This window comes from Dendropsophus ebraccatus, chromosome 4 (assembly GCF_027789765.1).
Source record: "Dendropsophus ebraccatus isolate aDenEbr1 chromosome 4, aDenEbr1.pat, whole genome shotgun sequence".
Classification (NCBI taxonomy): Eukaryota; Metazoa; Chordata; class Amphibia; order Anura; family Hylidae; genus Dendropsophus; species Dendropsophus ebraccatus.
The window spans coordinates 121,493,336-121,519,525 of NC_091457.1; the positions used below are offsets into that span (position 1 = coordinate 121,493,336).

General features: G+C 43.2%; 1 protein-coding gene across 2 annotated transcripts in view; it reads right to left on the reverse strand.

The window, feature by feature from the left end:
- Positions 1 to 237: 237 nt before the first annotated feature.
- The window catches only part of LOC138788730 (monocarboxylate transporter 2-like), a 40,468-nt gene continuing 14,515 nt past the window's right edge, over positions 238 to 26,190 (reverse strand). For both annotated transcript variants that reach the window (XM_069966912.1, XM_069966914.1), the window contains exons 3-5: positions 10,735 to 10,878; positions 1,464 to 2,312; positions 238 to 1,051 (exon numbers count right to left, since the gene is read on the reverse strand). In XM_069966912.1, the coding sequence (XP_069823013.1) occupies positions 744 to 1,051; positions 1,464 to 2,312; positions 10,735 to 10,878 (1,301 nt within the window). In that variant the 3' untranslated portion in view covers positions 238 to 743. The remainder of the gene's footprint in view (positions 1,052 to 1,463; positions 2,313 to 10,734; positions 10,879 to 26,190) is intronic.

Consider the following 26,190-nt stretch of genomic DNA (forward strand, 5'->3'; position numbering starts at 1 on the left):
TCCCGAAACTCTCCCGGCAGCCGAGTGTCTCCGAGCCTCTCCGATGAGACGCTCGGCCCTTCCCTGGCGCAGGTAGTGTACGTCACACTGCCTGCATCGGGAACGATGCGGGAGGTGGGGAGGCCGGGAATGGGCCCTAGGTTAAAGGTTTTTTTTGTTTTTTTTTAATTTAGCTGCAGTTAAACCCTGCCTGACCGCAGCAGGACAGCGGCCAGGCAGAGGTTAACATAGGCGAACCTCTGACAATTTGCTTAAAAGTCTGGGGTAGTCTTATACGCCCAGTCACCTTATACGCCGGAAAATACGGTACTCTTAGCACTAGCTTTTGCTTAAAAGGAGGGATTCTGAGCAGGGTATATCTACAGGTATTGACGTAATGGGGGCCACTCCCAATAGATATTTTTACATTAAACTTTTATAGACAAAAGTTAACTTCTTATTTTAGAAAGATGATTTACAGAAATCTCACATATGTCCAGTTCCAGGTACCACCATAAATGTTTAGGACCCCTTGGATTATCTTCTATATCCTTTGTTAGGATATTTGTCATAAAATGTAATGTCCAGTCATTTATTTCAAGATTTTTCTCTGTCCCCTCTGTTCGGCTTGGGATAATTCCTCAGGCCTAGACCCGTTCCTGGAGCCAAATAACTGGGCACAGTTGGTACACATGGAGTGCCAGACAGTAATGTCTCATATGGAGATCACACCTACGAATAGGTACATGTCCCCTGAAGTGCTTCTAACACTCCTGACCAGATTCACTGACATCTTCACATTTTTCAGCATCGCACGGAACAGGATGGACATCATTACCATTCTTTGGCTTATCGTCACTGTTTACTTTTTCATAGTCATGATTTTTCAGATCAGCTCCATCCTTCATTTCTATATCCTTCTTCTGGTCACGGTTTTCCAACTCTGCCTCTTTCTTTAGCATACGATAGTTGTAAAAGTTCCCAACGAAAAGAAAGAGACCAGCAAAGACCATAATACCCCCACATTCAAAAAACATGTATTTGTAGTCTCCAAAGGTATCCACAATGGCACCTATAAAGAAAGAAACACAAACATATTAGGATTTATATCACTGGTTTCTAGACGGAAAGGGGTCTATACAGCACTTACAAGAATTTTGATACGGCTTAGAGATTTCTGTTTCTAAAAATTTAAAGGGGAACTATCAGCAGGTTAGACGAATCTAACCTCCTGATAGTTCCCTATAGCGCCAGGGACACTGAAGAGAAATGTATGTTACCTTTCTCCTTGGTGTCGGACTCCTTGGTTAGTCGGAGTGATCTCCGCTCCAGAGCACAGTTAGGAGCACTATGAGTCATCCAGTTTTCCTTCTTCATTTATTATCATTAGAAGGAGTGGGTCAGATGACATGGCAGTGCTCCTAATGGTGCTCCTCACCGTAAATTGATGATTACTGATTAAAATGAATATATAAGAAAATTACCTCCTATTGGGGGTCCCAGGAGTAGAGGAACACATTCTACAATGGTGACCAGTCCAACTGCACTTGAAAACCGTTTTGGTCCAACAAGATCCATAAGAGTTTCAAAGAACAGAGCACAAACCATGCCAAACCCTAAGCCAAAGAATATAGAGTACACAACAAGACCAGCATAACCTGTAGCAAAGGGGCACATGAGGTGGCAGAAACCATTGAATGTCACAGAAAAGCTGAAAAAGTATTGGACTCTTGGCCTGATCCATTTTGTGTTGGCAATTATTCCAGTAGCCGGTCTGGCAATCATATCCACAAAGGCAAGTATGGACAACAAGAAGGCTGCCGAATACTCATCGACACCAAGATGCTTTCCATAAGGAGCAAGGAACACTATGGGGGCATAAAAGGCGATAAACATCACCACATTTCCTATGAGGTAGATCAAGAAGCCTCGGTGCGTAAACAAAGTCAAATCCAAGACTTTATTGAATTTTGCTAAACAACTTTCTTTCTCTTTCTTCTCAGATGACAAGACTTTTACAGGTTCGGTTAGACTCATGTTCACTTTCTCTGGGTCCTTGCCATCAAGCGGCTTGTCTTTTTTAGTTTTCATCTTGAGACCAATCGGTCGGAAGAGAGCCCCCGCAACGCAACAGTTAAGCAGCAGGGCCCCCAGAATAAGGAAGCTTCCTCTCCAGCCATACTTGTCTAACAAAAACTGGTTTAGAGGAGCAAGTGTAGAGAGAACGACAGGACTGCCCGCCATTGCCAGACCATTGGCTATTGGGCGTTTTTTCAAAAAATATTTTCCTACCACAATAACGGATGGCTGAAGGTTCATAGAGAAGCCAAACCCTAGAAAGAAAGAGAAAACATAGTGAGTAACAGAAGAATGTTTCAGTCCTTATATTGCATTATAATGTTATAATGATTCTACTGAGGAGATGTCTGTGCGCTATTAGGCTATGTTCACACAACGTAAAACTACGGCCGTAGTTCTCGACGCATAACTACGGCCATAGTTTTGCAGTGTGGAACAATGCCTTATTTACAATGGGATCCCGGGAGGAGCGTACACACATCGTATACGTTCTGGCCGGGATCCCATACGCCGCCGGAAAAAACTGACAGGTCAGTTTTCTGCGGCCGGAATTCACTGAAGACCTGTCAGTTTACACAGTGAAGCGAGCGGCTCCGGCCGCTTGCTTTACTGTGGGCTATGGTAAGCTCTGATGCGGGCGCACGCTGATGCGCCCGCATCAGAGCTCTGTGGCCGGAAAGGTCAACCAGCCGGTACTTAAGTACCGGCCGAGATGATCCGGCCAGAGACCGGCCGTCCCGTGACCCGGCCGGGGTCACGGATTGGTCGGTCTCATACGTAGTGTGAACATAGCCTTAGGGTTTACATCTAAGGCTCTGTTCACACAGAGAAAAACTGGCAGAATTCCACCGGTTTTGCTCCGTATGAGCGGAGCCTCAGCCTTATTCTCATAAAAGTGGATGAGCTGCAACATGAACCTATGGGGAAGAGTGGCATTGCATGTTAGGAAGAAAAAGACTTGCTTTTTATCTTTCATCTAATGTAATAAACAGACAAACATATAGAACTATATGAGGTGGAGTCTACTTAATAGACGCAGTTAGTATCAGCTCAATTACATCAGTAAGCATTGATTGCAAACAACTCAAATTGCTACAGGTTAATGAATACATTATAATGCACATAAACATAACATTGTAATAATACGTCCAGTTTGTACACTGCTGCTGCCTATGTGATATTACAAAAAGCCTAACATATAACACTACCATAATGAATTGAATCAGTTTATCATGTTGGTTTCTTATGACAACAGAAATTCTCCAAAATAAGTGGCGCTTACATAGGGTGCGTTTAAACAGAAAGATTTATCTGACAGATATTGGAAGCCAAAGCCAGGAATGGATTTGAAAAGAGGATAGATCCCAGTCTTTCCTTTATGACATGATCCCTGTTTATAGTCTGTTCCTGGTTTTGGCTTGAAAGATCTGTCAGATAAATCTGTCTGTGTAAACGCACCAATAGGATCTCCTCTTAAGAGCTCTTAAGATCCAGGATTAGAAAAACATGTCCCATTTCTTCCATTTCAGGTGTGGGTTGCAATTAAGCTCCATTCACTTCAATGGAACTGAGTTAGGGTGCGTTTACACATAAAGATTTATCTGACAGATTTTGGAAGCCAAAGCCAGGAGTGGATTTGAAAAGAGAATAGACCCCAGTCTTTCCTTTATGACCTGATCCCTGTTTATAGTCTGTTCCTGGTTTTGGCTTCAAAGATCTGTCAGATAAATCTGTCTGTGTAAACGCACCATTACAAAATCCCAGTCCAGCTAGAGACAAGAGTTGTGCTGTTTCTGCAAGAATGTGGCTATGTTTTTTCTAATAATAAATAACCCTTTTAAAGCCAATGTACCATCACGTACATCGCTTTAAGTTTTTTTGCATGAACAGACAGGCACTGGCGAGGGGATGCCGATACCGTGATCCTTTTTTTGAACCTGCGTCCGGTTCCCACGCACAGTGCCAGTCTATTCCCGGGCACCGGTCCAGCTTGAAGCTCTGGAGGTGGCCCCCCGGCCCCCAGTGTAACAATCTCCCCTCTGTCACGCGACTCCATTAGAATCAATGGAGCCGTGTCACAAAGGGGATTTTGTCACACTGTGGGACGGTGGGCCAACCCCCAGAGCTTCATGCTTGGCCGGTGCCCGGGAATAGACTGGCACTGTGCGTGGAAACCGGACACAGTATCAAAAAAAAGAACTGCCCCACCATTATTCCTGCGCCGATCCTTTCATTTAAAAAAATGGTACATTTGCTTTAAAAATAGTAAGAATACAAAACCCTAGCAGATGTATTAAACAGTCCTACCACCCCCTATCTTGTTTATTGGACAAGAATAGAATCTGTCTGTCATCTTTAACATTATCTCTGGTAACTATATTTCCTATAATTTTCTACTTGTACATCAACTGCCTGACCCCTTTGTTCTTAGAGAGATAAGCCAACACCAGAGCCCTTCTGTCTTTATAGAATGGGTGGCCATGTATGTATGTATGTATGTATGTATGTATGTATCTATCTTTAGAGTAAAGCAGTTACATTAAAAACAATTATGGATAACCTTGGTCTCTGTTCTCGAGATTGTGAGAGGTCCCTGTAATCCTGTGGATAGGTAATGTGTTTTAAGTTGGAATGCCCCTTTAAATTTTCAGTTTGAACAGTGAGGAAAAATTAGGTGGAAAAAGGCCTTTCAAATACTTTCAGAACCTTTCGTAGCGAAACTGGGGAAAAAAAATCTTACGTTATAAAAAATAGGCATTAATATATTTTGGGTGACACTCAAAGAATTTATGAAATGTAACAAGTTATGCAAATTTAGGTCGGATGCCAACCACTAGGTTGAATGCCAACTACCCATTTAGGTAATAATCAATTATAGCTCCTTATTATCTCATCATTAAATTTCCACTGACACAGATCTAATTTATTATCATCTCATTTTACTAGCATTAATTAGGATGCCACCGCTTCCTACTCAGCATTCCTCTTGCTGACTTGTCATTAAAATGAGTTTTAGTCACTAACAAAATTCTCGCTGTAAATTAGACTCCAAAACAATTTCCTTCCAGCTACCCATTGAAGTCAGTCCTTCAGGATGGAAAACGTTACACGTCTGTATGGCAGAAATGGGCAGAAATTGATTTTTCAAATGAACAAAAAAAATGTACTTTAAAATATTTGTCCTTTCAATACCTTTTCTGCGCCTTTTTTCAAAACACCGCCTGATTCCTATGTTTCTATGTAAATGTGGGCTAAGTAGTCAAGTGGGTGGCCCTACTGATGGATAAATGTCTCTCTATAGACACATGTATTCAAATAGCTGTCAGTCACAGAGTAGGACCACCCACGTGACTACATAGCCCCAAATGATCAGATAGTTACATGAATAAATAACCAGTTATTCTGAAACATTTCCCATAAAAATATATATCAATTTACTTAGCTCCTCCTGCTTTGTAACATTTTTAATGTGACAGGTTCCTTTTAACAGAGGAGTAGTTGTCCATTCATGACCCTTATTTGTTGTCCAGAATGTCAAGCAGCTGCAAAGAACATCTCTTACTCTGGAGGACCCAGCAGGACCCATGTCTGTGCATTACCTCATTGGATACTGTGTAATAGTTAAAGGCGCATTCCACTTAAACATAAAATTTCATAAATTGCTGCCCATGCTGAGACTAACCATTCCTTCAATACTTATAATCTATTCAGTCTCCTTCCCTTACTTCTGAGCTGCTGCTTTCTACTGAAGACACAAAAAACTATGTGTAATCCTTTCCTCCTTCCCCCTCCCTTCTAAGATGGCTGGTCTAAGCAAGTCCCTGGCAGGCTTTATCTGCGGCTTTGCAGTATCATTGTAATGCTGGGAGGGTTAATCCAAAGTCAAGCTGCTGGTGAACTCACTGTGATTAACTTTCCCAGCATTACAAAGTTAAAACAAAGTTGCAGATACAGCTGGCCGGTAAATTATCTACATCATCCGTCTCGGAAGGGAGGAGGGGGAGACAGAGAGAAAAGCTCACAAACTGTTTTTTTAATGTCTTTAGCAGAAAGCCGCAGCTCAGAACTCGGAGGAGACTGAATAAATAATAACAAGTATACTATAAATTGTTAGTCTCACCATAGGCAGCAACATATGAAAAGTTATATTTGAGCGGAATACCCCGTTAATTTCCCCTGTTGTGGCACTTCTTGGGAATTGGACATCTACTGCCGTATTATCCAGCAGATTACTAAAGGGAAACTGTCACCTAGAAAAGTCATCCCAAACTGCTTACATGACTATGCAGCTATGTAAACTTTGACACTATCCATACCTTTGCAATAATGAAAAAGAAGTAAGCGGCACTACAGGTCACAGTTCACATTTAAGGGCGGACTCCCAGTCGTACATGAGGCAAGACTCTGGTGGTGCTAACTAAATAGATGCAGTCACATAAATTGCAGAACGGAGAGAAGGAAAAGTTGCACTCACCATCCTGGTCCACATGAAACAGAAAATAAACAGTGCGGGCATACACATGAGCAGACGCTAAAAAAAGCGGAGTGGTGACAGCTTGTTTCACGCTCTAAAGTGCTTCTACAGACCTCCCCTTCCTTCACGCGTCAGTACGCTATTCAAACAGCCTGCTAAAAGAGATGACGTGTGCACACATGTGATGCATTAAACTCAAGGGGGAAGATTTATCAAACATGGTGTAAAGTGAAACTGGCCCAATTGCCCCTAGCAACCAATCAGATTCCACCTTTCATTTTCCAAAGAGTCTGTGAGGAATGAAAGGTGGAATCTGATTGGTTGCTAGGGGCAACTGAGCCAGTTTCACTTTACACCATGTTTGATAAATCTCCCTCAAAATGTGTACAAAAAACAAATAAGTTAAAACTAAACATCTATGACCAGACGTATAATTTAAAAACAACTGTAATGAGTGCATGATGAGTATCAAACAAATATCAAATAAGATAGTTACGATCAACTCCCCTAAACCCCCCCCCCCCCCCCGCCAAACACAGACAATGACGCACATATACACACAGAGGCACCATTAACATATATACAGATACGCCACTGACATACACACATATATACGCTGTAATGTGATTACACTAGTGCTGATGTATACACCATGAATAGACTGTACACAGGGAAATCATCTCAGTGTAATAAGAAATACTCAACCAGAAATAAAAGAAAATGCAGCAGATATTAGTGGTGGGTTCTTTGATTAGAGCCCAACATTAATAGAAGCTGCTGCAGAACATCTTTGGGAGCAAGTCAATCACTGAGACACTGCTGACATACACAAACACACACATATACACCAGTGTTACAGACACTACTGACATACACACACATATAGCCACAGATACATACACATACTGACATATACATATACCCACAGATACATATATACACACTATGACATATACATATACCCACAGATACATATATAGACTCACTGACACACATACACACACTTACAGCTCCCAGGCTTCCCCCCTCCTCCTGTAGTCCGGGCTGATCTTCACATAGAAGTATTCAGGACCTTTGGGTCATGTGACCCAAAGGTCCTTCACTCCTCTCCTGTGCCGTGCAGGACCTGCTCCTCTGTTCAGCCCGCTCACCTACAGTGAGGGGGCTGAACAGTGCAGTGGCGGGTCCCTCTCCCTCTCTGGACCCCTGGGGGTACAGTGGTCGGTACCTAGCATGAAGGCAGGGCAGGCTTTCTCGGGCCCCCTTCCTGCAGGGGCCCCATAGCAGTCACCTTCTCTGCCTTCATGGTAGCTACGCCACTGGCTCTCAGTAAAGCCCTATGTCTATCCTCTCCTCTTCTCCCTGGCACCCTTTCCATGCCGGCAAACTTGAGTACGGACGTTTCACCTCCGTGACACTGCCTCATCTGCCCCCACGCCCGTCTATAAACGTTTTGCCTTTTCTTTTAGGCTTTCAGCCATGGCTCCACATAATAGAAATGCCATCATGAAGTATTGGTATCTCATTGAGGAGGAGGAAGATTTAGGGGAGTGGGCGGAGCAGAAGCCATTCGTCACATTTAAAGTGACACTGTCACCCCCTTTGTACATTCTGGCATCTCTACACAGGTGTAAAGGGTAAATTTAGCGGTTTTCATACCTTATTTCATATCATACGTCATGGTGCTTGTTCAAGTAAAAAGTGTCCTTTTATCAACTGCAGATTGTATTAAGTGGGCGTGGCCTCACAGCATTAGCGCCGTTGGCCCCACCCCCTTGACGCCCATTGGTTGGCCGACGTAAAGGGGGTGGGGTCTAGACCTTTCGGCCAGCCTGTTCCAATGGCCGGTGAGGGGGCGGGGCCAACTGTGGTGTTGTGGGCGGGGCTACGTGGCACTAATGCCGCGAGGCCCCGCCCACTTAACTTAATCTGCAGTTGATAAAAGATTACTTATTACTTGAACAAGCACCATGACGTATGATATAAAATAAGGTATGAAAACCGCTAAATTTACCATTTACACATGTGTAGAGATATCAGAATGCAAAAAGGAGGTGACAGTGTCACTTTAAGCGTAGTAAGAGTTTAAAAAATTTATTAGTATGCAGCAAGTTTATGTCTAGTAATGAAAAGACTAGTAATTGGCTACACCGGGATCTGAAGGGCAACTATTGTTGCGGTTCTTGTAAATGGTGCAAATGCATCTCTAAGAGATCTTCCCTGGTACTGAATGGAGTCCACATTTATGTAAAAGATTTCATCTGTTGTAAAACCTATGGGTTAGTCTATTCTATCTTCTGCCCATGTGGTCGATTTTATATCGGCCAAACAAAGAGAGCATTGAATATACGTTTTAGAGAGCATATCTACTTTGTAAAGACAGGCGTGGGGGCTCCCCGCCTGATTGAGCACGTGACACGTCCATACTCAAGTTTGCCGGCATCAAAAGGGTGCCAGGGAGAAGAGGAGAGAATAGACATAGGGCTTTACTGAGAGCGGAATTATGTTGGATCATCCGCACGGGTGCAGAAGGCCCTGGAGGTCTAAACGACAGAGTTGATTATAACTATCTTATTTGATATTTGTTTGATACTCATCATGCACTTATAATTATATCACGTGTGTACACGTCACCGGCAATAGCAGGCTATTTGAATAGCGTACTGACGTGTGAAGTAAGGGGAGGTCCGTAGAAGCACCGCAGAGCGTTTTAGCGTCTGCTCATGTGTATGTCCGCACTGTTTATTTTCTGTTTCATTTGGAAGAAATAAATATTTAAGAAGACCAGGATGGTGAGTGCAACTTTTTCTTCTCCTCTCCGTTATACTACCCATACTTTAGTGTAGTTGTCTGAGGCGGCAATCACCTACAAAAAAATGCTTTTTAGGGTACAAACCCACACACCGTATACACAGCAGATACGCAGCAATTTGAAGCAGATTTGGTGGTGCAGATTTGATGCTGTGTCCAGTTATTTAGATCTAATCTGCTGCGTGTTTGTTGCGTATCGCAGCAGTAAATAAGCTGCGTATACGGTGTGTGGGTTTGTACCCTTATTGTCACTCTGAAGTGTCATAGAGGCTTTAAAGTGCACTGCATTGCCCTGGCCACACGTTCATGACACTTTAAAGTATTTTTAAAGTAATTTTAGCCTCGGACAACTACAATAAAGCTATAAATTCTACATAGCTATGTGGTCATGTAAGAAGTTTCGGACCTCCTTTAAAGAAACATTCCTGGCAAATCTGACATACTTTGGTATAGTGTAAGGGCCCTATTCCACCGGACGATTATCGTTTGCATAATCGTTAACGATTAACGATCTCAAACGACCTGAAAACGTTCAGTCATTTCCATGGAACGATAATCGTTACTTATGATTGTAATTGCGATCATTTTTCTTTGCTATTTATTCGCTATTGCGTTCGTATCTATTGCGAACGACCGAACGAGGTCTTATTCAATGCGAACGATTTGCGAACGAGCAACGATAAAAATAGGTCCTGGTCTTATAAAGTGATCAACGATTTCTCATTCGGTCGTTAATCGTTAACTGCATTTCAACCGAACGATTATCGTTAAGATTCAAACAATTTAACGATAATCTGAACGATAATCGTCCGGTGGAATAGGGCCCTAAGGCCCAAGGAAGTGGAGCAGGGTTTCGTTTTTGTGTTCTCAGAATCAGTGTTATGCACCGACCCTCAGGCCCTGCACTAGGTTTCATTTTATTGCATCAGTTTTGCCTGTAGTGTTCAATAAACTTCAAAGATAATATAAGAATTGTATGTTTTCGGCAGATCTTACCTCCAAGTAGTTTCTACAGAAACCAACCTAGAAACATGACAGCTGAACCTACTGAACTCTGATACATTTAGCACACTGCCTTTATTTCTCCCTAACATTGGAATAACACATTTGCAAGGAAAAACAGGCCTGACCATGGAGCTGTCATATTTATGGCCTCCCACTAACCTCGAGAATTTATTAATGGAATATTAGTTTTCTTTAAAGACCCTTTTTGTCATCCGTTAATGTTACATGCCATTTTGTCTAATGATAATATAACCTTGGGCACCTCTCCCTTATCACAAAATGTACTTCACAAATCAAAACATTGATCGTCCTGTCAGCAGCCCGCCAACAAATCCATATGGTAAGAGAGATTTGGTTGAGTACAAGAGGACATTATGCTTCATTACCTGCTATGACACCGACACAAATATACAGCTGTATAATACTGGTACAGAAAGTGGCTACAATCATGCCGATTCCGCTGAGGAGGCCACCGACTATGACCACGGGTCTGCTGCCATATCGGTTTACCAGGATACTGCTGATAGGACCTAAAAAAAAGAAATACATAGTAGAATAAAGTAAGAGAGACTAGTCACAATATAAACAAAAACAAATTACAATACAATGATATCTCTTACAATTCTACAATGAGTTATAAGATGACTGAGACTGCTGTCACACATTGCAGTTTTTTTTAAAACTGCCTAGTCTAAACAGTTACAAATATACAAAATATAAATGGCCTATTGGATAGATGGGTGTAAAAAACCCTGTAAAAGACCCTGGTTTATATGAATAAGTTTTCTGTCTACAGCATATTTATTATACAAAGTGGTACCAACTTATGTTACTATGATTATACTTTAAGGTCATTTGTATAGTCATTCTCTTGGCCAATGAGAGTCATGTATAAAAATTGCATACATGACTAAAAAGTTGCCTCTATTGGAAGCCGGTTATCATACAGTAGCCGGTTATCATACAGTAATACTAGCCGGTTATCATACAGTAATACTAGCAGATAGATAACTGCCAATTAGCAGCTGGTTGAAGAAAAGTCAAGAAGAATTTGCAGGATAAAGCTCAAAAGAAAAAAAAAAAAGAATTTGAAGAGTTTGTGGACAGTCTTTACATGCTCTGGTGATAGAGGCAGAGCATCATAATTTACCCACAGAACAAATGACTGCTCTGCTGTGGGCTCCGCAATTTGTACTGGGAAAGCCAGGCATATATATATTAGTTCCCTAGAGAGTGGATAAAGAATAAAGCAAGACGGAGCAGACAATGTCTCAAGATTACCCTAAAAATGTAAATCATCCTGCATGTATATGTACTGTACCAAACCTTAACATAACCCCCTCAAAGCCATTATGGTTACCAAACAACGCAGTCTGTACATTTTTCATAACAAGCTGAATAAAATGAGATGAGCGCTGACCAGTAAACCAGAAATCCTGCTGACTTACCTATAATAGAAAACAATTAAACTATGAGGTCTTGGCTTAAAATGGAAAATTAAGTATTGAACTTCAGCCACTTAAGGGGGTACACCTATGCAAGATGTTTTCTTTCAAAGCATCTGGTGTCAGAAAGTTATAAAGAGTTGTAATTTACTTCTATTTTAAAATCTCAAGTCTTCCAGTACTTATCAGCTGCTGTATGTCCTGTTGGAAGTGGTGTATTCTTTCCAGACTGACATCAGTCTGACAGTAGTATATTATGTCTGTATCAGGAACTATCCAGAGCAGGAGAGGTTTTCCATGGGGATTTGCTACTGCTCTGGACAGTTCCTGATACAGCCAAATTAAGGAGTTCCTAAAACTTTTTTTTTTTTACTTTTGACATGCCACATCAACATGTCAAAAGTTTTGATTGGTTGTAGTAGTTCAGTCCCCCACTGATCATTAGAGTCAGGAGAAGAGTGGTGCTGTGTGCTATCTTGCTGCAGCAAACAACTTCATTGTACGTCTATTAAAGGGGTTCTCCGGCAAAAGTATTTTTCTTTGAAATCAAATGGTTTCATAAAGTTATATAGATTTGTAATTTACTTCTATTTAAAAATCTCAAGTCTTCCCATACTTATCAACTGCCGTATGTCCTACAGGAAGTGGTGTATTCTTTATAGTCTGACACAGTGCTCTCTGCTGCCACCTCTGTCTGTCTGCAGCAGCAAATCCCCATAGAAAACCTCTCCTGTTTTGGAAGTTCTGGTCTCGGACAGAGCTGTCAGCAGAGAGCACTGTGTCACATTAGAAAGAATACAACACTTCCTGCAGGACATATAGCAGCTGATAAGTATGGGAAGGGTTGAGATTTTTAAATAGAAGTAAATTACAAATTTATATAACTTTCTGTAACCAGTTGATTTGAAAGAAAAAGATTTTAGCTGGAGTACCCCTTAAAGGCCATCTCCTGCATCGTGATGTAGATCCGCTTTACCTGGCTCTAAAATTAGGGGGCTAAACAACCATCCCTGAACCAATCAAAACTTTTAAACATATCTGCAAAAGTTTTCTTTTTTTAACATGAAAGGGATACTTTGAGAAGTTACACATTTTAATTAAATAAACAGATTGTGTACTATTAGTTACTGGTGCAGAGAAACCAGAACAGAAGTGGTCACCATGCACGTATCACATCAGTTTAGTATCGTAGTTTGCAGTCAGATCCTGTCACGCACTTAGTAAACAATTACTCAGTATTCTGTAGAAAATGTGTTATTGATCACAGAAAGCATCATTGCATTTCTATATTTCACTTGCTTTTTACCTCTCACAAGCCATTCCTATTTGTTCTGGTATCTAACAAACCATACTTAGCCCAGCAAAGCCATTATAATATGCTGCACCAGAATACCATGGTTAGATATACAGTAGGTCCCTTCAACAGGGCATCTAAGGTGCTACACCTCCCACAAGTTGCAGTAAGAAAAATAAAGAAATGAACCCATGAAGTTAATAACCTGTAGATGAAATGATTAATTTCTCTGTCTGGAGCATTCATGGCCACATTTAAACCCAGTGTTAGCGATAAAAGAGCCAGTATTTGGAATTATTGAAACTTAACCCCTTAAGGACAGAGCCTGAAATGGCCTTAATGACAGAGACAAATTTTATAAATATGACCAGTGTCACTTTAGTCATTAATACCTTCGGGATGCTTTTACCTATCCGGCTGATTCTGAGATTGTTTTCTCGTGACATATTGTACTTTACATTTCTGGTAAATTGGAGTCGATACTCATAACAAATCTTTATGAAAAAAACCCAAATAATGTGAAAAAATGTGAAAAAATGCATTTTTCCAACTTTGAAACTTTTTTGCGTATACAGAAAGTGGTTATACCACATAAATTATATATTAAATAGCATTAGCAACATGTCTACTTTATGTTGGCGGCATTTATTAAACTATTTTTCATTTTTTTTACACAATAGGGAGCTTAAAACATTAGCAGCAAATTTCCAAATTTTCAGTAAAATTTCAAAATCAGATATTTTTAGGGACCTGTTCAGGTTTAAAGTGTATTTGAGGGGCCTGTATGTTAGAAAGCCCCACAAAGCACCCCATTTCAGAAACTGCACCCCCCAAACTCTGCAAAAGCACATCCAGAAAGTGTTTTAACCCTTTAGGGGAGTCACAGAAATAAAAGCTGAGTGTGTAAGGAATTTGAAAATTTTAATTTTCTGTGCAGAGATTTTATTGTAATCCAATATTTTTCATAATTATAAACCTATTACCAGAGAAATGCACCCCAATAATTATTTCCCCGTTTCTGCAGTTTATAGAAATACCCCATATGTGACCCTATTGCGCTATTTGACGCAACCACAAGCCTCAGATATAAGGGAGCGCCTAGTGAATTTCAACGCCTCCGTTATATTTGGTCATTTTTGACTGTACCACTTCAGGTTGGCAGAGGCTCTGGGGTGTCAAAACCTAAAAAACACCCCTAAAGGGACACCATTTAGAAAACTACACCCCTCAAGGAATGTAACAAGGGGTGCGGTGAGCATCTGGACCCCACAGGTGCTTCACAGATTTTCCGAACAATATGGCGTGAAAAAAGAAAAATTTATTTTTTACACTAAAACGTTGTTCTAGCCTTCAATTTTTCATTTTCTTAAAGGGATAAGAGGCAAAAAAAGACAAAAAATGTGTAGCGCAGTTTCTCTCGAGTACAGAAATACCCCACATGTGGCGATAAAGTGCCAAGGGGGCGCAGGACGAGCCTCCAAAGGGAAGGAGCGCCAATTGGCTTTTGGAAGCTGAATTTCACTGAAAAGGATTTCAAGGGCCATGTCGCATTTACAGAGCCCTCGTGCTGCCAAGACACTGGAAACCCCCCACAAGTGATTCCATTCTGGAAACTACACCCCTCAAGGAATCTAACAAGGGGGGCAGTGAGCATATGGACCCCACTGGTGACGGGCACAAATGTGGAACAATGTGACGTGAAAGGGAAAAATTTCATTTTTTCACTTTCATGGCACAAATGTGCCAGTCATCAAGGGGTCCATATCCTCTTTTCCCCCCCTGTTAGATTCCTTGAGGGGTGCAGTTTCCAGAATGGGGTCACTTGTGGGGGGTTTCCAGTGTTTCGGCAGCACGAGGGCTCTGTAAATGCGACATGGCGTTCATCATCCATTCTAGCCAAATCCAACCTCCAAAATCCAAATGGCGCTCCTTCCCTTCGGAGGCTTGCCCTGCGCCCACATGGCGCTTTATGTCCACATGTGGGGTATTTACGGACTCGGGGGAAATTGCTCTACACATATTGCGTGTTTTTTTCTCTTTTAACCCCTTGTGAAAATGATAAATTCAAGGCTAAACCAACATTATAGTGTAAAAAATGTAATATTTCATTTTCACGCCACATTGTTCCACATTTGTGCCCGTCACCAGTGGAGTCCATATGCTCACTACACCCCTTGTTACATTCCTTGAGGGGTGTAGTTTCCATAATGGGGTCACTTGTGGGGGGTTTCAACTGTCTTGGCAACACAGAGGCCTTTTGAATGCAACATGGCCCCACAAAATCCATTCCATCCAAATCCAGCCTTCAAAAACGAAATGGTGCTCCTTCCCTTCGGAGGCTTACCCTGCACCCGCATGGCGCTTTATGTCCACATGTGGGGTATTTACGGACTCGGGGGAAATTGCGCTACACATTTTGTTTTTTTTCTCCTCTTTTAACCCCTTGTGAAAATGATATATTCAAGGCTAAACCAACATTATAGTGTAAAAAATGTAATATTTCATTTTCACGCCACATTGTTCCACATTTGTGTCCGTCACCAGTGGGGTGCATATGCTCACTACACCCCTTGTTACATTCCTTGAGGGGTGCAGTTTCCATAATGGGGTCACTTGTGGGGGGTTTCAACTGTCTTGGCAACACAGGGGCCTTTTGAATGCAACATGGCCCCTCGAAATCCATTCCATCCAAATCCAGCCTTCAAAAACCAAATGGCGCTTCTTCCCTTCGGAGGCTTACCCTGCACCCGCATGGCGCTTTATGTCCACATGTGGGGTATTTCCGTACTCAGGGGAAATTGCTCTACACATTAAATGTTTTTTTTTTATCTTTTAACCCCTTGTGAAAATGAAAAAACATGACAAGATTAATAATTTAGAGTAAAAATTTTACAAAAATTACACTAAATGTTGGTCTAGCCTTGATTTTTTTCCATTTCCACAAGGGGTTAAAAAAGAAAATGAACACAAAACGTGTAGGGTAGTGTCCCCTGAGTACGAAAATACCCCACATGTGGGCATAATGTGCCATATGGGCACAGGGCAAGTCACCAAAGGGACAGAGCGCCATTTAGAGGCTGGAATGGAGGATGGAGGCCATGTCGCAATTACAAAGCTCCTGTGCTGCCAGGACAGTAGAAACCCCCGACAAGTGACCCCATTCTGGAAACTACACCCCATAAGGAATCTAACAAGGGGTGCAGTGAGCATATGGACCCCACTGGTGACGGGCACTTACGTAGAACATGTGCCGAGAAAATAAAAAATACAATTTTTTTCATTTTCACGTCCCAAATGTGGCCGTCACCAGGGGGCCATATCCCAGCTGCCCCCCTTCTTAGATTCCTTATGGGGTGTAGTTTCCAGAATGGGGTCACTTGTGGGGGGTTTCTACTGTCCTGGCCGCACAGAGGCTTTGTAATTGCATCATGGCATCCTCTAATGGGAATGGCGGCCATACCTACTTAGCTGGGGAAAAGGGACAATTCTAATTTATTTGGGGGTATTAGGCCAATTATTAGTTTATAAGGTTGTAAATGACAGGTGTCCATCAAATTCAACCTGTGTTGATCCAGAGGAAGGCAAAAACCCCTCGTGAGGCAGACGACAGTAGCCTCATCACAGGGGAAAAATTCCTTCCTGACTCCATAATGGCGATCAGAATAATCCCTGGACCAAGGTGACCCCTGAAATAGGAATAAGGGACAGAATTTAGATAATGTAGAACCCCAGTGACGTGTGGTGCGCCTTGGAGCGATCCAGTATGCAGAGGCCAGGGTGATCAGGACAGGTGTCACACTGGTAAATGGTGTCCTTCCTGATCCCCCTGTTACCCCACACTCTGCACTTCTTCTGGGGTCTCCCGTTCTCCTGTGTGGGGGACGTCACCTGGAAAATGTTGCCCTGGTGCGATACGGGGTCCTTCATATCCAGAAGCGCTGGGTCCGCTCCATGGCTGCTAAATATTAGGGCGCTATTACGACTTCTGATATTTACGGATCGTGCCACAAGCTACAGGGCAGCGAGGGACCGGAAGAGGGGGCGCTGGTATAAAAGTTATCCCCGTACAGGTGGTGACCTTTATCCAGCAGTGGGAAGATCAGTTCCCGGACGACCTTCCCACTAACTCCAAGGATGGGGGGGGGGGGGAGGGGGCATCTGGGGGCTGGATTCGGGTGTCCCTTCCTACATACACTCTAAGGGTACATGCACACTGCGGAATCGCGACAGATAACCCTTCGTGCATTCCACAGCTGGCACCCGCCGGCGGACTGATGCAGGCGCACGTCTCCACACGTGTCATAGACTCCATTCTATGCACGGGCGGATTCCGCTCTCCGTCCAACGTGTTCATTCTTTGGATGGACGACGGATTCCGCCCGTGCATAGAATGGAGTCTATGACACGGGTAGAGAAATGCGCCCGCATCAGTCCTCCGGTGGGTGCCAGCTGCGGAATGCACAAAGGGTTATCCTTCGCCATTCCGCAGTGTGCACGTACCCTAAGGCTCGATTCACACGTTGTAAGAGTGCGGCTGTATTTGCGGCTGTAATTGTGCGGCGGTATTTTTGGTGGTTCGTGTGTATGCTTGGAAGTATAGGATATGCGGCTGCACAGTGCACACTATGTATGAATCTACGGCCCTATCGTAAACGGACCCGTAAAAAATGAACAAGACCATTGTTTGCGGCTGAATATGCGGCCGTGGATTGACAGGCGGTCCGTACGGAGTACTTCAAAAATAGCCGGCAATGATGCCGAATGCCGATGCCTCTAATAGTTAATATATTAAATTAATCAAACACATTTTCTTTGTAATCAAGACACTTTCGTTGATCAATAATTTATTTCTAACGAATCCATCATTTTGCAATTAAATATACTGTTAAAAAAAATAGATATATAAATAAATGTATATTTATCTATATATTTATTTTTTGACAGTATATTGAATTGCACAATGATGGATTCGTTAGAAATAAATTATTGACCAACGAAACTGTATTTATTTCAACGAAAATGTGTTTTTTTAATTAAATATTAATTAGTACAGGAAGCTCTATAAGCCGGTAATTCATATGCCGGCAATAGAGCATTCTGTAGTAATCATCACTTTACTTTAATGAAAACATCAAATGTTTCTTCTAATTATGTTATGACAATAGCATTATTAGAAGAAACATTTAGAATTATATGTGCGCTCAGCTGATTGGCTGATCGGCTGAGCGCACATATAATTAGCGGGTCCGCAGCACAGTGACTTCATTGTGCTGCGGACCAGCGAAGAGGACACATCGGGGTGAGTATAGAGCTCTCCCCACCCCCTCCCCGGCACTGCACCCCTCCCAGCAAGGAAGGGGGGTCACTTAACCCCTTCCTTGCTGGGATGGGTGCAGTCTGACATCAGTCTGGCCCCCAGGGGGTTAAGGGGGATGCAATACATCCTCCCTTAACCCCTTGGGGGCCAGACTGTAAGCAGCGATCTGTAAAGATGCTGCATACTGTAAGGTGCACAACACCGCTCACAATGATGGGTGTTGTGCTCCTGTTTGTGTGTTTTTGTGTGTTTCTCCCTTTTTGTTTTTCAGATATCGGTATCCTGGGGATTACGTCGGATTCCATGGACTACGTCGATGACCAGCGTTTTTTTAATGTTTTTTTTAATAAAATGGTCAATGAGGGGTGTGGGGGTGTTTTTATTTGAATAAAAAAATTTGTAAACTTGTGTCTTGTCTTTATTTCTTTACTTTATAGACTTAGTAGTGGAAGCCGTCTAATAGACGGAATCCATTACTAAGTCGGGGCCTAGTGTTAGCCGGTATAAAATGGCTAACACTAACCCCCTATTATTACCCCAGTACCCAATGCCACCAGGGGTACTGGGAAGAGCCGGGTGCCAGTGGTCCCAGAGCGTCAAAATTGGCGCTCCTGGACCGGGCGGCAGCAGGCTGGTAAGATTTAGGCTGGGGAGGGCCTAAACCAATGGCTCTTCCCACCCTGGTGTTACCAGGCTGCTGTCGTTTGGTTTTTAACCCGGCTGGTTATAAAAATAGGGGGGACCCTATGCGTTTTTTTTTAATTATTTATTTATTTAAAAAAAAAAACGCATAGGGTCCCCCCTATTTTTATAACCAGCCGGGTTAAAAACCAAACGACAGCAGCCTGGTAACACCAGGGTGGGAAGAGCCATTGGTTTAGGCCCTCCCCAGCCTAAATCTTACCAGCCTGCTGCCGCCCGGTCCAGGAGCGCCAATTTTGACGCTCCGGGACCACTGGCACCCGGCTCTTCCCAGTACCCCTGGTGGCATTGGGTACTGGGGTAATAATAGGGGGTTAGTGTTAGCCATTTTATACCGGCTAACACTAGGCCCCAACTTAGTAATGGATTCCGTCTATTAGACGGCTTCCACTACTAAGTCTATAAAGTAAAGAAATAAAGACAAGACACAAGTTTACAAATTTTTTTATTCAAATAAAAACACCCCCACACCCCTCATTGACCATTTTATTAAAAAAAACATTAAAAAAACGCTGGTCATCGACGTAGTCCATGGAATCCGACGTAATCCCCAGGATACCGATATCTGAAAAACAAAAAGGGAGAAACACACAAAAACACACAAACAGGAGCACAACACCCATCATTGTGAGCGGTGTTGTGCACCTTACAGTATGCAGCATCTTTACAGATCGCTGCTTACAGTCTGGCCCCCAAGGGGTTAAGGGAGGATGTATTGCATCCCCCTTAACCCCCTGGGGGCCAGACTGATGTCAGACTGCACCCATCCCAGCAAGGAAGGGGTTAAGTGACCCCCCTTCCTTGCTGGGAGGGGTGCAGTGCCGGGGAGGGGGTGGGGAGAGCTCTATACTCACCCCGATGTGTCCTCTTCGCTGGTCCGCAGCACAATGAAGTCACTGTACTGCGGACCGGCTCATTATATGTGCGCTCAGCCGATCAGCCAATCAGCTGAGCGCACATATAATTCTAAATGTTTCTTCTAATAATGCTATTGTCATAACATAATTAGAAGAAACATTTGATGTTTTCATTAAAGTTAAGTGATGATTAGTACAGAATGCTCTATTGCCGGCATATGAATTACCGGCTTATGGAGTTTCCTGTACTAATTAATATTTAATTAAGAAAACACATTTTCGTTTAAATAAATTCAGTTTCGTTGGTCAATAATTTAATTCTAACGAATCCATCATTGTGCAATTAAATATACTGTCAAAAAATAAATATATATATAAATATACATTTATTTATATATATATTTATTTTAACAGTATATTTAATTGCAAAATGATGGAATCGTTTACATTTAATTATTGAACAATAAAAGGGACTTTATTAGACAGAAAATGTGTTTTATTAATTCAATAGATTAACCATGAGAGACATCGGCTATAGTGCAGAGGATCGCAAACCCCGGTAATAGCAATTCATGTAAACTGTGTTCCCTGCTTTCCCAGATGCATCCAGAGGTGTTTCCATCACTTTCTTAACATTTTATTTGTTATTTTTAGTTGAACCAGATTTCCAAGTAAATGACCGTATGTTTTGAGCCGCATGTCTATTTTTTCCCACGGCCGGAGTTTCACCCGCACATTTACAGCCGCATAAAAAATACAGCCGCACAGTTACAGCGTGTGAATCCAGCCTAAATCTGTAAGAGTACCCTGAGGTACTCTCACAGTGTTTGTAGAATTTCACTCCATACCGTCATCTCTTATTGGGACGGTACTGGCGGAAAAGACGTGTCTGGGGGGCAGCGTACGCTACGCTACCCCCAGACACGTCACTGGATGATGAGGATGAATGGAGGAAAGAAGGATCCCCCCATTCATCCTCACTGGCTGTTTCGGTGTCGGAGGCAATAATAACGTATCCCTCTGACGCCGAAAACACCCTGGGGGCCATCTTTATACTGGGATTGGTATATGGGGTATGTAGTGGTGTAGTGTCAAACTTTATTCAGTGTAGTGTGGTGTAATGTAGTGTTTTTTACATGTTTTTTTACAGTAAGTATAAAAAAAAAAACCTACGCCAACAAAAGAGTTGCTGATAAATGCCGCACTTATGTGCGGCACTTATAAGCAGACCGTGGCAGTAGGATATAGAAAAAAAACACCCTACGCCAAAAAGGAGGAGTTGCTGATTAGCAGCGCACTTTCGTGCGATGCTGATCAACACTCAGCGGCGATAGGGTGCGGAAAATAGAAAAAAAAATTTGGAAAAAAAAAAAACCTTTTTCTACATTCTGAATATCCCTGTAGCTGCTGATAAGTGTATTACACATATCAGCCGCTAGGGGGCAGCAGAGCGCAAAATCCGGAAAATGACGAGGCTGGAGCCGAAAATAGCCGAAAGAAGACGACGGGGACCGCCGGAAAGACCCGAAGACCGAACGGAATGACGGAGGACGCTGCGAACCCGGAAGACGCCGATCAGGAGCCCGGGACAGGTGAGTAATGTACAAATACCCGCTCTGGACCCCTCGGCTACCTAGCTGAGGGGTCCAGGGCAGGTATTTACTATATTGTGGGACTCTGATCGCCGTGCCACCGGCCCGATCGCCATTACTTTTTACAGTAATGGCGGTCTGTGCCGTCCTCGGACAGCACCGACCGCCATTTTTTTCCGGGTCATCGGGTCACCGATGACCCGGAAAGGTTCCGATCGCCACTATTGGCTGATCTGAATTGATTAGCCTATAGCGGCGATCGTAAGCACGGGGGGTGTTAACCACCCCCCGTGCCGTGAAGCTAAGATGGCCTGCTATGATTTATAGCAGGCCATCTTCCCCGATCGCTGTGTGTGAACACGCAGCGATCGGGGAAACATCGGGCGTACCCATACGCCCGTTTGCGTTAAAGCCCAGGCAACGGGGGCGTATGGGTACGCCCGATGTCGTTAAGGGGTTAAAAGGGGTATTCCAGAGAAAACAAATAACTGGCATTTAAAAGTGCAGACAGAATCAGTATAACAGTGCCAGTAAAAACAAGTAGTTATCCGTCTCCATGTATTAGTGCCACTGGCTAGGGATCAGTGACAGGTAAGAATTTGTTTTTAATGTTATAGCCTTCTTTTTCTCTGGAAAACCCCTTTAAAAATAACTAATCTGTCCTTTTAACACCTTCATGACCGAAGGTCATTGATGCATAGATGTCCAAGTCACAATGAAGCAGCGATATCCTCCTCGGCTTCTTAGGGCCCTATTCCACGGGCCGAGCAACAATGTAAACGAGCGCCGATCTGCTAGATGGGCCTATTCCACGGCCCCGATGATCGTGAAACAAGGGCTGCAAAGACATTGTTACCGATGTCCTTGCAGCTCTTGTTTCATACATTACCTGTCCGGGCTGCAGGTCTTCTTCTCCCGCTCCCGCTCGGCAGTATCGGCTTTGGAGCGGAGCTGTCTGAACTGACAGACCGCTCAGCCAATCACTGGCCGCGGCGTTTCCAGCCAGTGATTGGCTGAGCGGTCTGTCAGTTCAGACAGCTCCGCTCCAAAGCCGATACTGCCGAGCGGGACCGGGAGAAGAAGACCAGACAGGTAATGTATGGTTCTGCTGAAATCGTCGGTCGCCGCCGCGCACTGCTATTCAACCGTAGCGATGCGCTGGTGGCGAACGACGATTTTAGGTCTGAACCTAAATAAACGATCAGCCGATGACACGATCATCGGCTGATCGTTCTCTCTATTCCACGGAGCGAAAATCGGCCGAATCGGGCCGATTATCGCTCCTGTGGAATAGGACCCTTAGAGTCATAAGGCTTTTATGTTTCCACCTACAGGGCTGGTTGGGGGCTTGATTATTGACACCTTTTATTAATTTTTTTTTCTGATATATTTTTTCCTCTTTAGGCCGTTCATCAAGCAGGAACAATATTGTTATATTTTAATAGACTGGACAATTCCGCTCGCTACGGTATATAATATATGTATTTTTTAATGGGTAAGGAGGTAATTAGAACTTTTATTGGGGTTTATTTTATAAGGATTTTTAAATATTTTTAAAAACTTTTTTCTTCTACACTTGCATGATGCAATCATGATGCTATACTATACTATGCCATAGCATAGTATCGCATTGATCAGTACTATGGCAATCTTCTCATGGAGTTTGCCATGCTGCAGGGGTCCCAATCAGTCAGTGACAGGGTCCTATCCTGTCACTGACTTCCTTAAGCGCAGTGATCGCTGTACATCACAGCATTTAACAGGTAATAACTGCAGCTGCCTGTCATTACCTCTGGCTCCGGGGACACTAATGTGTGCAGGGCTGATCACATTATGCTGGGTTCACACTATGTATATTTCAGGCTGTATTTGGTCCTCATGTCAGGTCCTCATAGCAACCAAAACCAGGAGTGGATTGAAAACCCAGAAAGGATCTGTTCACACAATGTTGAAATTGAGTGGATGGCCGCCATATAACGGTAAATAACTTCCATTATTTCAATATAACAGCCGTTGTTTTAAAATAACAGCAAATATTTGCCATTAAATGACGGCCATCCACTCAATTACAACATTATGTGAACATAGCCTTTCTGTGTTTTCAATCCACTCCTTGTTTTGGTTGCTATACAGCCTCAAACATACAGCCTCAAATATACGTAGTGTGAACCCAGCCTCAGTGAAACAGGAACATATACAGCTGTATTGTGGACGTGAAGGGGTTATGTCTGTAAAAAAATACTTATCTTCCCAGTGAAATAACAGTTCTGGCTAGTGTTAAGCAGACTTGCCGAACTATTGGGGTTTGGCAACATTCTCCGAACCTGAACACTCGGCATATATAAGTGAGAAGATGCTGAGATGACGGGGATTATACAAAGATAATACCTTCTTTGCTTTTCAATATAGTCCTGGCAAAGGAGAAGTGTGTGCACAGCCCTTTTTTTTTTCAAAACAGCCGGGGAGGAGGATGCTGAACATAACAACATGGTGTTTCCTCCCCGGCTCTAGCGCTGGGGTCCACTTTACTCCCCTTCGGTTCCTGGTCCCTGGCCACTTCCTGATCTGAGTGGGGACCTGGGACGTGATGGGTCAGGGAAGGTAAGTGCATGTTGTCATGTCCAGCCACCTCCTCCGTGGCTGTTTAGAGAAAAAAAAAATCCTACCTGGACTTCTCCTTTAAATGCAATGAAGAAAATATCTGGCACCCCATCTCTGATCAGTGGTCACTTGATCTGGCCTTGTAGTCAGGGATGTGCCCCTAGCAAACAGTTTGGATCATGTGTGGTCTTTAACGTCAAATTGGCGCTGATCTGAGGGCACTTTTCCCTCTTACAGCCGTATTAATTAGATTTAAACTGATTCCCCGTTCAGCTTATATATCTCAGTAATACTCACACTTCACATCTTATTACCGTCCAAAAACGATTTTGCATATTTTTTAATCTACGGTTGTTCTTCATGGTTTCAGGGTCACATACGCTCTTCATTAACATCCCACATTTGTTTTCTTTTCTCGGCCTTTGATGCCCAATCAAACCCTATGAAATCGCTTTATTTGACAGTGCAAAGGTCGGATAATTCATTCAGTGGTAAATAGGCAGCCGGGCTGCTTTAATGATTAGATTAATTCTATGGGAGTGTTAACCTTTTACCTTTGGTAAACTGTCTGTTTGCTTCTCCCCCTTGTCATTCACACTGACCGGAGAGAGCACATCCATTAGCGCTTAATGTAATTGTACTTATCTTGTTTACTGAGCTGCATAATTGTCATGAGCTTATATATAGCAGGAGACGGTGTTACAACCGGCGGCCATGAGCACAACATAAGAATCGCAACGTAAACTACAGCTTTTGCAGCTAATACCCGTGACATGCTATTTACACATACACTATTTAATCACTGAACCCTTTTTTTTTTTTAATACCGTATGGCCACCCAGACAGACATCACATAAGTATTCATAGGAAAGACATGTCACGTATGGCTGGCTGTGTTCATTACAGATTTCACACATTATAAATCCTCTTTAATTCCAGCAATGATGGAATTGGCCTCTTTTTAGTATTACATGATATTATTGCAGTGTCCCACTGGGACCTCTGCACAGTCTGTATATGGGAGTTGTCTGACAGATGTATTATTGCCTATGTGCCTGTGATATTGGTACTGTTTCTACTGTTTTGTACGCTATGTTCACACTGCGTATATGTCCGGCCGGACATATACGCGATAAACTCTGGCCGGAGATTTACGCTACTTGCGGCCGGCTACGTGCGGACCGCGAACTTACGCCCGTAGTCTACTTACGCTTCCCGAGCGCCCTACGTAACGAGCTGACAGCGGTCTTTTACTTGGAAAGCTTCGCCTAGCCCCAGACACCCCAGAGAACCCTTTGGATTGGCACAAAAAGCTGCAAAAATAAAGAAATCACCACTACGTACGGGACCGCATGTAACGCTACGGGCTTAAGTTACGGCATTTTCGTCCGCAAACAATGGTATGGTTCATTTTTTACGGCGCCGTGTACGATCCGGGCGTAAGTTCGTACGTAGTGTGAACTGTGCAGCCGTACATCGTATACTTTCCATTGTACGCAAATCACGTAAGTCTCCGGCCGCTTATTCACGGAACGCGCTACGGCCGGAAACTTGCGCAGTGTGAACATAGCCTTAATTATACTGTAATGTGGCAGATGTGGTTGTGTGGAATAGAGGAGTAACACACTCACGCACACACTGCTAGGAAAATTCTAGAGGAAAGCGAGGTCCTTGCTTTAATCCACCCATTCTACCAAGAGGAAGGGAAAGAGTAGTTAGTTGTAGTTTAGCATCTCTCCTGAGAAGAGGTGTGGAAGTACACCAGCCTCTCTGAGAAGAGGAAGCATCAAGCAGCTGACAGAGAATGACTGACAGCTTGGGACAGCACTAGGTCCTGCTAAGAAAGCCGAGCCAGCTTGGGCATACACCCTCAAAAACTGTTGTCCTCCCCATACACAGGAATGTTCCACATGGCCGATCATTCCCATGTTCTCTATGGGGAAGGGTAAGCTGAAGGTAGACCGTTCAGGTGGTGGGTTATCTCACAGAGAACAAGGGGGAAGGGCAGTGATTTTCCATCAAGCTCGACCGCTA